General features: G+C 59.2%; 1 protein-coding gene across 24 annotated transcripts in view; it reads right to left on the reverse strand.

Moving 5' to 3' along the window:
• Positions 1-15,599, reverse strand: part of RALGPS1 (Ral GEF with PH domain and SH3 binding motif 1) — a 294,874-nt gene that overhangs the window by 13,911 nt on the left and 265,364 nt on the right. For 23 of the 24 annotated variants that reach the window (XM_067040706.1, XM_067040711.1, XM_067040698.1 and 20 more), the window contains 3 exons: positions 10,607-10,733; positions 9,178-9,335; positions 6,906-6,957 (listed from right to left, as the gene is read on the reverse strand). In XM_067040706.1, coding sequence (XP_066896807.1) covers positions 6,906-6,957; positions 9,178-9,335; positions 10,607-10,733 — 337 coding nt within the window. Of the gene's footprint in view, positions 1-4,197; positions 4,475-6,905; positions 6,958-9,177; positions 9,336-10,606; positions 10,734-15,599 lie in introns of those variants that run through there. The other variant, XM_059073143.2, reaches the window with a different exon arrangement.

The following is a 15,599-nucleotide window of genomic DNA, read 5'->3' on the forward strand; positions in this document are numbered from 1 at the left end:
TTAGCGGAAGTACCAGCCCCCCCACCATCCCCGCCATACTTCTGTCTCAAGTGCACAGAGCCCCCGGTAGGAGCGCACCTGTGGAAGGGTTCAAGCGATGCTGTTTATCAACAGTGTCCACCTGAACCAGCAAACCCTTGCTGGGAAGCCGTCCCATTGGACCAGGTCTTGGTCCTTGCCGCTACCTAATGACGTACCCTCATCTGCAGGCAGGAAGCTGCCACCCTAAGTTCTGCTGGGCCTGGCATGTCCCTTCCTGCAGTACTTGTTCAAGGACTCTTGCTGCCTGGGAATCACGTTTTTCTCTGGGTAGCGTCCCCGATCCACTGAGTGGGTCCCTGGGAGCCATATCTGCACTGCATGCTTAGCTGAGGGGACAGAACCACCCCCGATCCAAGCCAGGTCAATCAGGTTTTCTCTCTTGGCAATTGGGAACCAGATTCGAGAGGCTGACAGTCAGGCTCTGTGGCTCGGTGAAGCTATAACATGTAAACTTGGGAGCTATGAGGTATCAAGCTTCCCCAGTGTGAGCCGAGAGGTCTAGAAATCTGGGCTGCAGAAGGAGAGGAGAGCATAGCAGGTATGCATAGAGGAGGGTCAACACCTGTCCACCTTCCAGGACCTGACTCGGAGAGGTTGTAGGTCCTGGACAGAGAGGTTGTGGACAGAGATTTCTCAGCTACCTGTGAGGCCGCAGCAGCTAGCGGGCAGGGCCCAGCCCTTGTCTGTCAGGGTCCAAGGAGAGCGTCCAGCAAAAGGCCAGGGACTGTTGCCCGCTCTTCTCTCCCAGGGGGGCCTGAGCTCCTGGGTGGAGCCTTACTCGCCAGAGGTCAGTGTCTGATGCTTTCAACAAGGCAAGAGATGGCATCTCTGGGGGGAAACCAGAATCAGAAGCTTGGTACGTCGCCCAACCGGGCTGCCACCCCAGGCAGAGCAGCAGCATGGAGCAGCGGGGTGGACCCGGGGAACCAGACTGAGGGGTCGGAAGGGGAGGGCCACCAGCCTGGGGGTTCCTGGGCCTCAGCCACAGGGGACGGGGGTGGGGCAGCGAGGCCCCCTGTGAGTGTCACCCTGAGAACAGCCACCCTCATGGCTGCACTTCAGTTGAAGTGGACCCCTTGCCTCCAGGATCGCCCCCAGAACTTCGCCTCCCTCTCCTAACATGCTGCAGAGTTCGGGGCCCAAGAGGCACCCTTGAACCCTGGCAATCCCAAGGCATCTACCAGAGTCCTCTGACCTTCTCCAGGAGGAAGAGGAGTGTTTTAAAGACTCTCACTTGGGGGTCGCAGGCCTGGGGCTCTGCTGCCATGGCTCTACTTTCCTGGGGTCTCCCTAAGGATGCTAGAAGATTTCATAGGCTAAAGACAGCACAGTGCGGAGAGTGTGTCACCCAACCTCCTCTACACCCCAGAGCACCTACGGGCCAACTGTCTGTCGACAGCACCCTCTTTTTTTTTTTTTTTTTTTTGCGGTATGCGGGCCTCTCACTGTTGTGGCCTCTCCCGTTGCGGAGCACAGGCTCCGGACGCACAGGCTCAGCGGCCATGGCTCATGGGCTTAGTTGCTCCGCGGCACGTGGGATCTTCCCGGACCGGGGCACGAACCCGTGTCTCCTGCATCGGCAGGCGGATTCTCAACCACTGCGCCACCAGGGAAGCCCGACAGCACCCTCTTAAAGGGGCCTTCCCCGCAGTTCAGAGTCACCCTGGAGGCCAGCAGGGCTGGCAGACACTTGCCTGCCCTGTAGCCCATCCACCCCATGACGACTGAACTGCCATGTGGGAAATTTTCTCTTCGTCCCACCCAGCCTTAGACTCGGGGATCTCTTGCTTGCTGGCGAGAGGTTCCTACTGAGCGAAATTCATACACGTCCCAAAGCAAGCTCCCGACAGGAGCAACTGCACCTACGTGTCCAGCATTTGCTGTGAGCATCCTCCCTGTAGAGCTGGGGAACCTGAGGCTCGGAGAGCTTGAGAGACATGCCCAAGGTCCCCGAGACAGTAAGCCGCCCTGACCTCAGCCCCGCCCACCCCTCCACCCCCCAACGCTGCCGACAGTGTCCAGGAGTCGCGACGACCTCTCTCTGCAGAGGCACACGCAGAACTTCAGAGACCAGGGCTCGTCACGGAGCCCACCCCTCCCGCAGAGACTCAGGGACACGCAGCTTCCCTAGGCCACCTCTCCCCTCCTTGGACACGACTCAGGCCTCGCAGCCTCCTCAGGACCCCCCCCCCCCCCACCGCCTTGAGGGCCGACTGTGGTCCTCTTCACCCAACGTCCTCGGCTTTTGCTGAACCATTGCCTCTACCAGAAGCCCCGGTCTGACTCGGGTCCCCCTGCTGGGCTTTCCCGTCGCGTCCTCTTCATGACCCCCTGTGCACCTGGCATCGTGGACTGACTCTGTGTCTCCCCGCTGGGCCGTGCGCTGTGACCGGCCCCCTGACGCAGCTCCCCCTCCCCAGGAAGGAGGGTGAACAGCCCTGCTTCTGAGGGGGCTGGCGTGCTTGCCTCTCCTGCCCGCTTTCCTCTGCCACCAGAGGGGCTTCCTCCAAGGACCCCTCGGCCTCCTAGTCTCTCTGCCGCCCACATTTTGGCCTGTCTGTCACGTGAGAAGGCCCTTCGGCGCAGCCTGGCAATGTCAGACCAGCGGAGAAGGATGGCCGAGTATTTCGGAGTGAACTTTGTGACGTGCTTTCATGTTTCACCCCTTAACAGGTGACCAGGAAACATTTCTGATTACACTCTCTTTTAGAAAGTGAAATGTTATTTTTTTCCTGGGTGAAAAAGAAACATTTACCCATTGTAGAAAATTTGGAGGATACAGAAAGAGAAAATAAAGCGAGTCTCTCGGTAACTCTATAAACAGAGACAACCAAGGGGAACGACGTTGTGTACCTTCATACACACACACGTACGCGTTCATTCCCATCACCCGCCTCGCTCTCTGCAAAACGTTTAACTCCTGGGCTGAGATTCTTGTTCTCACTTCAGTGCCAACGCAGGCGTGAGGAAGCAGCTATTACCTCTTACCGACAGGCCCCGCTAACTCTCCCCACTCCCCGTTCCATTTCTGAGGAGGCTGAGGTTTGCTTGAGGCCGGCCTGGGGCAGCGCCCACCGTTCCCACATCCCACTTCATCCAGGATGCACTGAAAACGCCTTTCCGGGGCCACCTCCCTGCCTCCTTGGGAAAGTAGATGTGACACGGGGCTCTCCTGCCTTTGTCCCACTCCCAGGACGCAGGTGAGAAAACATCAGGTCAGCGACGTGAGGGGCGCCCCACCCTTGTCCCCTCCCCAGAGACTCCGGCCTCTGGCTCCCCAGGGCCCTGAGCCAGGACCGCCACTCTGTCCTCATTCTGGGCCCTGGAGATAGGGAGGGTCTCTGGGGGCCGCCTGGGGGCCGAGAAATGGCCAGCACTGCCCAGGGTCTGGCCGCCTCAGGGCTCCTGTGTCTCCCCTCCCCCCCCACTCCCGCCAGCCCACGGGCCCTGCGACCTGCTGAGGCTGGGCTGGGTGAGAGGCAGGAGGGTGACAGCAGCGGCAGAAGGCCCCCGTGGCTCCTCGAACCCTCCGCCGTCCCAGCAGGGACAGTGGCTGGGTGCGGCCGCTCTGCCCGAGAGCGGCCGGGCGGGTCCCGGGACTCTGGGGGCTCCAAAGCGGGTGCTCTTTAAGGCTGGCCACTTCAGGAGGCACTGGGCACAGCCCGAGCTCTGGCTGCCACCCAAGGACGCCTGGGGGCCGCAGGGCTGAAACGTCCAGGGGAGTGAATCCGGGAAGGCAAACTTGCAAGATGGGCCACACGATCCCAGCCTTGGCCAGACAACGAGGACCACCCTACCCGCCTGTTCACGGCGGCATCAAGGCTGACTATGAGGTGCCCCGAGACCAAAAGATGGGTGTGTGCCGGCGGCTGGGTCACTGGCCTGGGCCCCCCGGCCCTGCATGCTGGTATCTGGCTCCATGTCTCTTCCTGGCCGAGGCCAAGCTTGTCACCAGGGCTGGGGGGCTGGGGGGCAAGTCAGTTGAAGGTTGTGGCCTGTAAGCTTCAGGGCTGGGGGGCAAGGTGCTGCCCCCCCTCTCCCAGCCTGGCCTCTGGGGACTGGAACAGACAGGACCTCTTCCTCTGGGGGGACTGGCCCAGCCCTCTCCCGCACCCTTGTCTCTGGTTCTGACGCCACCGTCCGCCCATGCACGTGTAAACATGCAGGGAGAGCGGGTTCTTACAGCGTCTGCAGGGAACAGCGGGCGGGGGTCCGGGAGGGGAGGCTCCTTGGGGGTAGCCGCTGGTCTCTGGGGCCGGGAAGAGTGAGGCCCGGCTCCCGGGGAAGAGGGGACCTGCTCCCCTTGAGCGCGCAGGAGCAACGTGGAATGGGGGAGGCCGGGCCGGAGGGAGGTCCTGTGGGCCTGGGCTCTGGGCGGGCGGAGGTTAGGAAGAAGGAGGCCCGGGCAGCAACAGGAACTGCGGTCACTGAGCTGTGAGAGAGGCGAGCAACCTTTTACAGAGATGTCCGAGCGTGGGAGATAAATCCCCTCTAAGCCTCCCGTGGGGTCTTCAGGAAAGTCTAGAACGCTCACATGCTTTTGAGGGAGCGGACTCTTTCTGGGGGGCATGAGAAGAGGCCAGTGCAGGCTGGAAATGGAGACTGGAGGCTGGGCCGCAGGAGCTGGAGGCCAAAGGGCAGCTGGCGTCCAGACCGTCAGGACCGCCTTGGGTCTCGGAAGGCGCCACAGGGGACATCCTAGCCCCGTGGGCATCTTCCAGAGCAGGTGGTCTCCTGCTCCCCTCCGCAAGAAGGGGCCGGACCGGGAGCTGGGTCCCGAGGAGGTGAGGGACAGGCCGTTCTCCTGCAGGCGGGGCTGGACACCTGCACAGGCCAGCTGTCTGTGAGACCAGCGCTTGCCAGAAAGCCCACCCAGAGTCCCGTTAGAGACATTCAGATGGAGAGCGGGTCTAATGCTAAATCCTAAGTGAAAGAGACAGAGGAGAAACGCTACAGCGTTTGGTGTTCCCCCCGAGTGCAGCACGGCACCGTCTCCCTGAGCGGGAATTCTCTCACCACTTTCCTTCCTGGTGGCTCTGATCTCAGTCGTGGGTGCTTAGTAGGAACCGAATCCGCCACCCTCAGTGACTGGTAGGGTGTCTGGGGGGGGGACAACTGCTTAATAAAGAGCTTTGAATGAATGAGTGAACGAGTGAACGAAGGAATGAACGAGTGAACACAAGGAATGGGTGAGTGAACGAAGGAATGAACGAGCCATGAGCAGGTCCAGGTGTGGATACTATTCAGGACCAATGTCCTCTCGTTGGCCCGTGGTTGGGGAGATGCTGGATTGCCCGTAAGCCCCCCTTCCTCAGGGTTGCCCCAGGAGTCCCCTGACCGGTGCTGAGAAAAGTCAAACTTCCGCTCGTCAGATCCAGAGTCTGCCCGGTGCCTGCCTGGCTCTCACCCCTCCCGGGCGTGGCTGTGCTCCCCAAATCAGAGCAAACATCCCTCTAGGAGGCCTGCGGCGGGACAGAGGGAGGAGCTCTGAGGGCTCAGGGTGTCGTCCCTCCCCCTCTTCAGCCCCCCACCTAGGGTTTCACCAGGACAGATGGACTGGCTGACCGACGCGGGGCCGGTCCCTGCAGCGTCACAGCGGCTCTGGATGACGCATGGTGGTGATGAGGTGGGCCCCACGACCGGGGGAGGTGGACGTGGGTCGGCTCTGCCCACCAGGGGCGGGTGAGGCGGGACCGCCACGCCACCTCTCTGCGCCTTGCTGTCCACAGGCACGAAACGGGGACATGTGACGAGTAACCACCGCGTAGCTAGGTCTGAGGATTGGGAGAGACCAAGACAGTGCCTGGTACACAGGGAGTGCGCAACAAAGACCACATATCCCCACGTGATAGCACTCTGCCCTTTGGGACTGGCCGGATTCACCCCTTCTCTGGCCATCTGTGACTGTGGAGGCTGAGGAGACAGGCGGCTTCAACACCAGAGGAGGGGCGTGTGTGTATGTGTGAGAGGCATGTGTACGCCTGCATTGTGAATGTACACCCACATCCGTGTGAGCGTGCGTGAGTGCACGCGTGTATGTGTGTACATACACACGCACGCAGAGGGTGTAGCGTGTGTGTGTGTGTGTCTGTGTGAGTGTGTGTGTCTGTCTGTGCACACAGGCCGCTGTGCACGTGGGCTAGTGGAGGGGCTACTCTGACAGACGGTGCAGACCTGCCTCTGCGTCACTGGGTCTCCCTGGCTCCCCTCAGAACTTAAGTCGCCACGATGCCCTTCACCTTCGGCGGCGCCTAGGCTGTGGGAGCTCCCCGTGCAGAGCCCCTGTCTTCCCAGAGCCCAGCTGGTGCCTGGCACAGAGGAAGCGTCAGCAAGTGGAGTAGGCGCGGGGGTGAATCCCAGGGCAAGACAGGCTGGCTGCAGGGAGCCCAACCCCAGGCCGGGCTCCCCTTCGTTCACCAGTGCCCAGCACGGTAGGTGTCGGCCCAAAGGCCCGAGGCCACGGGGCTGCAGCGCTCTCAGACCCCACCAGGCGGAGCCACAAGCCCGTCTCCAGACGAGAGGCCCGTTCTCAGGCGTCTGGTTTCCAGAACCCTCATTTCAGACCAAATCTGCACCCAGGTCTCCTGGGGCGCTGGCCTCAGACTCCCGGGACAGCTCCGGACCAGGTGATACGCGGGGCTGCCCGAGCAGGGGCTGCGACGCCTGCCCCAATGCCCATCCTGCACAGCGGCCTTCCCGCCTCGGCGGCCCCGCCCGTGGGCTGCGCGCGCGCGCCGACCTGCGGGAGCCACAGGGCGGCCTCGCCAGGCTGGGCCGCCGGTGAGGTCGGTGGGGCTGGTCTCCAGCTCCCCGGGCCCTGAGCGACTCCCCCGGGAAGGAGGCCGCGCGGAGGCTACACTCACCTTGCCAGCCCTGAAGACATCTCTTCACTAAACTCTGAGCTCTCACTACTGCCTGCAAGAGGAACACAGATCGATGAGTGCGGCGGCCTCGCAGACGAGGGGCCACCCGGAGCGGCCCGGTCTCCTGGATCACTGGGCCCGGGCCCCGAGCTGCACAGACATGCTGGAAGAACAGCTTCCTGACCCTGTGGCTGTCAGCGAGGCTCGGCTTCTGCTTTGCTGCTGCTATTTCTGACTCTCGGCCCATCCCGTCTCACTGTTCCCAACCCCTGAGGGTGGGTCCTCCAATCCCTTCCCTGCCCCCGAGGGCTGCAGCTGCCTGCCCACCGGTCCTCTGGGGTCTGGGCCCTTAGGCCTCTGTCTTGGCCTGGCCTGGCTTCACCACGGCCTCCCTTCTGGCCCAAGTAAAACCAGTGTCAAACAGGCCTGGTGAAGACGGGAGCCAAACGAGCACACTTCTTCCTCCAAAGGTCAGGGCTCGACTAGACGTTGGTCAGGGAGCAGCTGCCTAGCAGCAGACAGAGGCCCCGACGGAGCGCCCCTTCAGATCCTGAGCAGTGTGCACACGGCCGGGCCCAGCCCTCCCCCAGGCCTGCCCCTGGGGCCGACTTGGACTCCCCAAGGCCCGGCTTCAGCCACGAGGACAGCAGAGAGATTTTCTCGGAGGGGCCTGGGTTCCACACTCTTTGCCTGGGCGGCCTGCTGACACCACAGGCAGGCAGTGGGAGGGGGAGAAGGAGGACATCTCGGGTCCCTCGGGAGTTGCCGGAGGGAGGGGACCAGTTCAGCTCCAAGCAGGGCACGTGCACGTACGGCAACGCGCTGCCAGCCTTTCGGCTCCAGACGGAAAAAGTTTCCCGAGTAGAAGAGCCGAGAACCAAACTGCCTGGTGACCTCCCGCCTGGATACTGGGCAGCATTGCGCCTGACTCAGTTTTCTGTCTCAGGAATAGAAAGGCCTGGGCTCAGGCGCAGCTCAGAAAGTTTCCTGGATGTAAAACAGCTGTTCTGCTGCCCAGCTGAATGCTCTTGGGCCAGCATTTCCCAGACTGGTTCCTCAGAAGCCCATCCCAGAGGACTCTCCAAAGAAGATGGTTCTGGCCCAGGTAATGAGGGAAGCTGCAGACTCCGCTGCCTTCTGGGAGGCCCACAGAGCCCATAAGCACGTTAAAGTCTCTGGGAAGAGACCTGCCCACGTGGTTTATCCCAGCCCTTCCCCAACACACAGACCCTGAATTCTTTGCCCAAGGCACACCCATGAACCACAGGCTACACTGTCCTAAGCTGGTATAAACCCCTGACCGGGTCCAAGTGGGATGACCTCCTTCCAGGACAGAAGGCAGACATGGACTTTGCTTGTCACAGACTTTCCAGGAGGTAGGAGACAGCTGCCCCCTGCAGGGGCACTGCCTCGGAGACTGGCCTCGTTTCACGAGGACGTGGGATGTGAGATTCCTGCCCGATTGTCCTGTCTGCACCACCCTCTTCCTTTCCATGCCCAGGGGCCCTTCACCCTACAGGCCTCCGACTAGCCTGCTGTCAGCCCCGGGAGGGCTCCCTATTAAGGGAAGTAGACAGACACACAGACTACAGAAGCATGGGCACACTGCAAGGACACGGCCAGCAGAGAGTACGCTTGTCTGACAGCAGAAATGACCTGGGTGACCTGGTCAGGTGACCTGGACACTGCAGCGGGACAGACCTGTGGCCAGAGCTCAACGCCATCCTTAGCTCTGACCCCTCTCCTCCTGGCCCCAGCAGCTCAGTTTCTGTCCTTCCGTTGACATAAGCACCGTTTCTGGCTGAAGTTCAGACATATGCTTTCATCCCAGAAGATCAGTTTTTTACCCTCCCTCACTCTGGCTTCTCAGTGTGAAGACAGGGGCGCAGTGAGCACCCGGTGGCCGCCCCGCTGCCGTCCCTGGGCAGCACCTCCTCCTCTGCCCTACGTGCGGGGGCTGTGACCCCCCCAGGGACGGAGCCCCGCGGGGGCGGCGGCCAGGCTTCGGCAGCTGCCGGCCAAGGATGGCAGGTCTCAGGTACTTGTCCAGCCTGCCTGCCACTCTCAGGGCCACCAGCAGGATGAGGACAAAGCCAGGGCATTTCGTGACGCCTCGGAGGCCGGGAAGCAAAGGCCTCCCTGGCTCTGGTGACGCCTGTGGGGAGCCCCCTCTGCAGGGGGTGAGGGGCCACCGGGCACTGCACGGTGACAGAGACAGACACACGCCGGGCTGCGGCCCAGCCGCTGTGGTGCGCAGGCCGGAGACGCTTACCGAGGGCGAGTCCGTTGGTGACGGCGGAGGAAGAGGCGAGGGCGAGGGCCCTGCGGGGGCTGCGCGACTCCAGGACGCTGTCGTCCAGCAGGTGCCTCGCTTTCTCCGATGGGAACGTCGCACTCTTACTCTCAACTACACTCAACTGACACATCATACTGGAAAATGGAAAGGAAGAAAGAGGCAAAGCTCCTTATCTAGGGAGCGACAGCGGTTACACCTGCCCTGGCGTCCCGAGCAGACGGCGCAGCTGCAGGGGAAAGACCTCCACCCAGAACAGTGGTCTAAGTCCAGGCTCTGCCCTATCTCCCCGTGTGACCTTGGGCAAGTCACAGCCTTCTTCTGAGCCTCAGTTTCTCCATCTGTCAAACGGGGACTTCCGATACTTGCCCTGCCTGTCTCCCAGGATGACTATGAGGCCCAGGTGAGCGGATGGTGCTTGTGAGCCATGGGGCCGCACAGCGAAGGGACGGTGTGACCCTGCCGTCAGCACGTCTGGTTCTGGAGCCAGAAACCTGGCCCAAATCCTCGCTCCAGCCTTACTCACCACGGCAACGTACTTCACCTGTCGAACCTCACCGGCCTCGTTCTTACAATGCGTATCATATAGCGCCTACCCTGGAGGCCTGCAGGGGCTCAGTGAGAGAATGCTGGACAGGCACGTAGCAGGGCATCTAGCACAGAGCAAGCCCCGAACACCTGGAGAGCAACCCTTTCTCCTCCAGCCTGTGAGTGACTCCATGGCTGGTCTGGGCTGGTTGAGGCTTGTGTCTTAGTGGTGGAAGGAAGGAAGGAAGGAAGGAAGGAAGGAAGGAGGGAGGGAGGGAGGGAGGGAGGAAGGGACCCAACTGCTCAGGATTCTGTGCCCGGCACCCTGGGGACATGGGCATGGCTGCTCCGGCCACGCTGAGGACCATGCACGTCCCCCCGCTGCCGGCCCCACACACGCTGGGTGAGCCAGCGGCAGGCTCACTGCTCTGCGGGCTTTCGGCAACAACTGACAAGCAGAGACTGAGCCCCAGTACACAAGCACCACGAGACACCGAGTGCTCCCTGGATGACAGACATGGTGTCCACTGGACTCGGGGGTTTTCCACAAGAGGCGCTAACCGAGCTTGGGCAAACGTCCTGGAATCTCTCCACTGTTTCCCTGCCCTTCCCCGCACACCTCCTCCCTTGGCTGCCGAGCCCGTGAAGCCCCGTCACCAGTTCGCAGGCTGTGCTGCCGCGGACACCCCCCCTCTTCCCGAGCACGTGCCAGGCCCGAGGAGAGGGCACCAGCCCGGGATGCCGAGGGGGCCCGTCAGTGACTCCCGGACGGGCGGGGGAGGGCCCGGTGGACCGGCGTTCCCAGCAGCCCTGCAGCCCACGCCCCACGCTCAGCCCAGTCTAGACCCGGGGAGCAGGGGGTGCTCGCTCAGTCACCCACTTGTTGCCCAGGCTGTGGCTCTTCCTGTGTCTCGGAACTGGGGGCGTGGGGAGGCTGCCAGCCACAGACGCGTCAGGACAGGTGGGCCGCCGGCTGAACCTCGCAGAGCTGGAGCCGCCGGCGGGGGCTGTGAACAGAGCAGAGAGATTGGTGGTGGCGCCGCGGAGGCTCAGGGGAGGGGGGCCGGGTTTGGGGGAAGGCACCTGGCCCGGCTGTCATGGGGGGCAAGGTTCTCCCAAGTCCCGTGGGCTTCCACTCGCGAGACCCTGTCCCCTCCCCCCCTGCTTCCAGGCTGACAGCCGACCGCCAGGAGGGCCAGTGTCCTGCTCTGCGTGGCGGCCCCCTGACCAGGCAGCCCCGCTGCTCAGACGGGGGAGAGTGCCGTGGACAGACGTGGGGCTGGACGCGGGGATCAGCATCCTGGCCTGTTTCCCTGCGGCGAGACTCTTCCCTGGCCGCCCAGCTGGGTGACAGAGCCGAGCCTCGACAGCGGGACTTCTGAGTCCAGGTCCGGGGCCCTTCCCCTGGGCCCTTCCACGGCCACCTTCTGTTCTCAACCACACATCCGACAAAAAGGGATGTGTGGAGGGCTTATTGGGGAGCAGTGGATTTAATGAGAGGAAGCACATCTAGGTAGGCAGGGGTTCAGACCCCTGGCCTCTCAGCTATTGCCTGGGTGACCTTGGATGGGTTACTTACTCCCGGAGCCTCGGTTTCCTCATCTGAAAGGTGGGAATAATTCACTCCCCTGGCAGGTGGTTGGGAGGGGTCATGAAGTAATGTGTGCTGAGTTAGCGTTCACTCTGGTTTTATTATGATAATATTACCTTGTCCTCCTCAGCCCCAGTCACGGGGCCAACAGGAGGTCATCAGAGCCGGGGGATCGGGGCCACAAACCCCACTGAGCCGCATATGCAGAGAAGGAGGCAGATTCCTTCATTCTGGCCAGGTCCACAGCTATATTTTGTGGGGTGTGGTCTGGACCACCGTGATACTCTTTAGTTTCTGTGGCTTGGGAAGGGAGGTGTTTAAGGTGTTACGAAGACGGGTTCTTGGACTCTCATCAACAGAAACTGATAAGAGGTCAGACGAGGAATTCAGGCAAGGCTGTATTCGGACTCATGTTCACAGGGGAGCGCAAACAAGTAACAGGTCCTTGCTCCCTCCCTGAAGGGGGGCGAGCTGGTTCCTTTTGTGGGGTCAGGGCAGGGGCGGATGGGTGGGTCAGGCTGGAGGGGTGGCTTAGGTGGTGTGCCCACCCCTCGGGGGTGCTGTGTGCAGGGATCACGTGTAGTACCCAGCTCAGAAGTGGCAGTTGGGTTTTGGCCTTTTTGTATCTTATCGTTCATAATTTGCCCCAACTGCACGTGCCCGCAGCTAGTTTTAGTCCCTTATAGTTTCTCTTTATCTGTTGCTGGAGGAGACGTTTGTCCAGGTGCAAGTCCTGCAGCAAAGGGTCCCAGGTCCCAGCCTGTCTCAAAGGGAGGTGACCCCAGATGGCAGCCTAGCCTTAGCTGCCTGGGCCAGACACCGGAAGTGGGGGCCAGGGTTTCCACAGAGGGGCTGGGCCACTTCCTGCGGAGCACATCAAACACGCTGCCAACCGAGGGGCTGCTGCCTGGCCGAGCTGGGGAACGTCCTGGAGGGCCTATGAGGCCCGAGGTCCATCCTGGGCTCCAGATCCTCCACCACAAGATGCTGCAGATCCACAGGGGACCTAAGGGTTCCCATGTCCTCCAGCATGCTTGGTTCATTCTTATTTTAGTGTCCAAAAAAAATGTCTCCTGTCCCCAGCCACGTTCCCCTTCTCGCCACTCAGGCCCCTTCCCCAGCCTATTGCACACACTCTAGTCTCTCATCTTCCGTGAAAAGGTCTCCCGGCCCGGCTCTCCTCCCGACCAGCCACGCTTCCTCAGACAGAGGCCTGCTCCTCCTTACGCCGCTGCCGCCCCCTCACTCACTCCTCAAGTCGCTGAACCTGGTTTTCATTCCTGATGACATTCCCACTGACCTCTTTTTGGCCTAATCGTTGAACACTCAGCGGCCTCCTTGCCAGCACCCTTGGTGTCTGACTCTAGCGATCGCTCGTCGCAAGGCTCTACGTCCTGGGCGTCTGTGACATCACACGCTCCTGCTTCTCCCTGTGCCTCTTCAATTGCTGTCACTCTGCCTCCTCCACGGGCTCCTTATCCTCCAGCAGCTGGTGTTGTCTACACAGGCCTCCCTCTTTGGCTCCTGGTTTTGATTTGATTTTAACTCAGCAGATCGGCTGATGATGCAAATCTTTACTGCCTTCCTCTTTTCTGAGCCTGAGACCTACATATCCACCTGTTGGCATGACATCTCCATCTGAACTTTCCAAAGATACCACAAGTTCAGCCAGGGTTGAACCTGGACCCTCCTTCTGCATTTCCAGACTTGGCTGGAGGCCCTGTTGGCCACTCAGTCACCTGGCCTGGAAGGAGGGGTCATCTTGGCTTCTTCCAGACGGTGACGTGCTTTGCTCTTCTCACTTGCTGTACCCGATTGCCAAGGCCCCTAGGTTTTGTACACCCCCTCCCTGCCCATCTCTCTTGTCACCGACTGGTCTGGGTCCCCACACTTTATCTTCCTCCTGCAACCAGTCTAATCTTCTCAAATCCAACCACCATACAGATTCATGAGTGTTTGATAAATGGAAAGCTGACCATGTCGTTTCCTTGCTTGAAACTGTCAGGGGAATGGTGCTCTATCCCTGCCATACCTGGTCATTTCAGCTGATCTTACAATCCTGGTGGACGAATAAAGGGACAAAGTAGCCAAGACAAATCCTAAGAAGAATAGTACAGGACTTGCCCTACCCCATATCAGACCAGAACACAAAACAATAGTAATTCAAACAGTCTGGAGTTGGGGCATGGGCAGAGAACTGTTCAGTGAATCAGAAGTGAAAACCTGGGCTTGCTTCATGGTGGTGGTGGCATTACAATTCAAAGAGGGAGGCTCTTTTCAGTACATGGGGCTAGAAGCACTGGGTTCCACGTGGAAAAAGATGAAATTAGAGTCCTCCTACCTTATATTATACAAGTGGATTAATGCCATAAATGTGAAAAGCAAAAATGCAAAACTACTGGGAAAAAAACCAGACGATTCTTATGGCCTTGGGGAAAGGAAAGAAACAAAAGGCATAAACCCTAAAGGAAAAGAAATGAATAAATTTGACTACATTTGAAATTAAACATTTCTGCACCCAAACAAACAAACAAATAAATAAAAGACAGCAAAAGCAATGTTAAAAGGCAAGTTGTAGTCTGGGAGAAGGTATCTGTCACCCACATCACCAGCAAAGGGTTCATGTTCAGATTTATAGAGAACTTCAAATACCAGTAAGAAAGAGACAAACCCACACCCCCAGAAAACTGGCAGAGGAGACAGACGGGGAAATTCACAGAAGAGGAAATGACCTCAATGACCAGTAACTATAGGGAAAGATGCCTTAACCTCACTGGTAATAATGGAATGCAAATTATAGTAAAAACGAGGTACATTTTCACCTCATTAGATTGTAAAAAAAATAATTAGCGTGACAATATCAAGTGTTGGCTAGGTGTGGAGAGACAGGAATGCTAGTTTGGGGCTCATTTGAGTGTCAAATGCTTGGAAAGCAATTAGCAATGCTGAGTAAAGGTGAAGATGCCATGCCTTCATGGCATCACCGTGACCCTGGGATTCCAATTCTGGGTGTCTGCCCTCAGGAAACCCTTGCACACGTGCACGAGGGGACACGTTTACAATGACGTTCAATATGGAAACAGCCTGCATGCCCCTCGGCAGGGAAATGGACAAGTGAGTTGTGGTCTATTCATTCAACAAATTCTACAGAGCAGGAAAAAATGAAGAAACTGGATCTACAGGTATCAGTACGGATAAAATAACAGAAGCATATGATAAGTAGGAAGAGCAAGTTGCAAAAGAGTGTTTATGTGGATGGCACGATGCCGTTTATGTAAAATTTTTAAAACATACCCAAAACTGGTATATATGTTTGTGTAAAGGTATACCTGTAGTAAAACACAAAAATTTACACAGGATAACACAAACTGTATCAGAACAGTAGACACCTCCATAGGGAAGAAGGGGAAAGGATGGGGTGAGAGGGACTTCTGCTCTATCTGTAATTAATTAAGAAAATATAAAGAAAATACGGCAAAGTGTTAACTTCTGTTAAACATGGGTGGGAGGTACGATGGGTATTCTCTATGTATAAATGTTTCGTCATTTAAAATGAGCATACCTGAAAAACGAGTGGACACCCCTTCTGTGCCAGGCACCGTGCTAAGGGGCTGTGTTGGACTCCAGATCCGTCCTTGTCCACCCTGTGCCATGAACTGAGGGCTGCACTAGGGGGCCTAGGTCAGTGGGCTCCCTTCCGTCTGGCTCCTGGTCAGCTCAGAATGATGGGAAGCCCGGGCCAGAGACGGGGGAAGGGAGGACAGCGAGGTCAGGGCACCGCTCCCTGCAGCTCTCTCCTGTGGTCACCCCCGAGAGGCGCCGTCTCCAGGCCCACTCTGCTCTGGTTTAGGTAACCGCTGCTTCCCTGCACCCTTGCAGGCCTAGGGGCGCTTACAGTGCCCCACTGCTTCTAGCCGGGGGTGCTGGGCTGTGCCTTGGGCTTCCCGACACCCGCGTTCTGACACTCTCCTCCGGTCACCCCATTTGAATGTCATCTGTGTCTGCCACAGCTCTGCAGTGCGTTCACATTTAACCCACACAACACCCCCTGAGGCCTGTTATTAGCCTTGGTTCGCAAATGGGGAAGCAGAAGCTCAGGAGGTTAAGCCTCGAGGACAGGGGGCTGGTTGTCGTGGAATCCGGTTCAAGTCTAGGCCTTGTGAATGCACAGAGGGGGCGCCTGGGACCACCTGCCCAGCACCTTTGCCAGAAATCACCCCTCCCCCGACGGGGGGTGGGTCACAAGGGAGCCAACCCCAGACCAGTGCCACTGTGGCCTTGC

This window comes from Kogia breviceps, chromosome 8 (genome assembly GCF_026419965.1).
Source record: "Kogia breviceps isolate mKogBre1 chromosome 8, mKogBre1 haplotype 1, whole genome shotgun sequence".
Lineage (NCBI taxonomy): Eukaryota > Metazoa > Chordata > Mammalia > Artiodactyla > Physeteridae > Kogia > Kogia breviceps.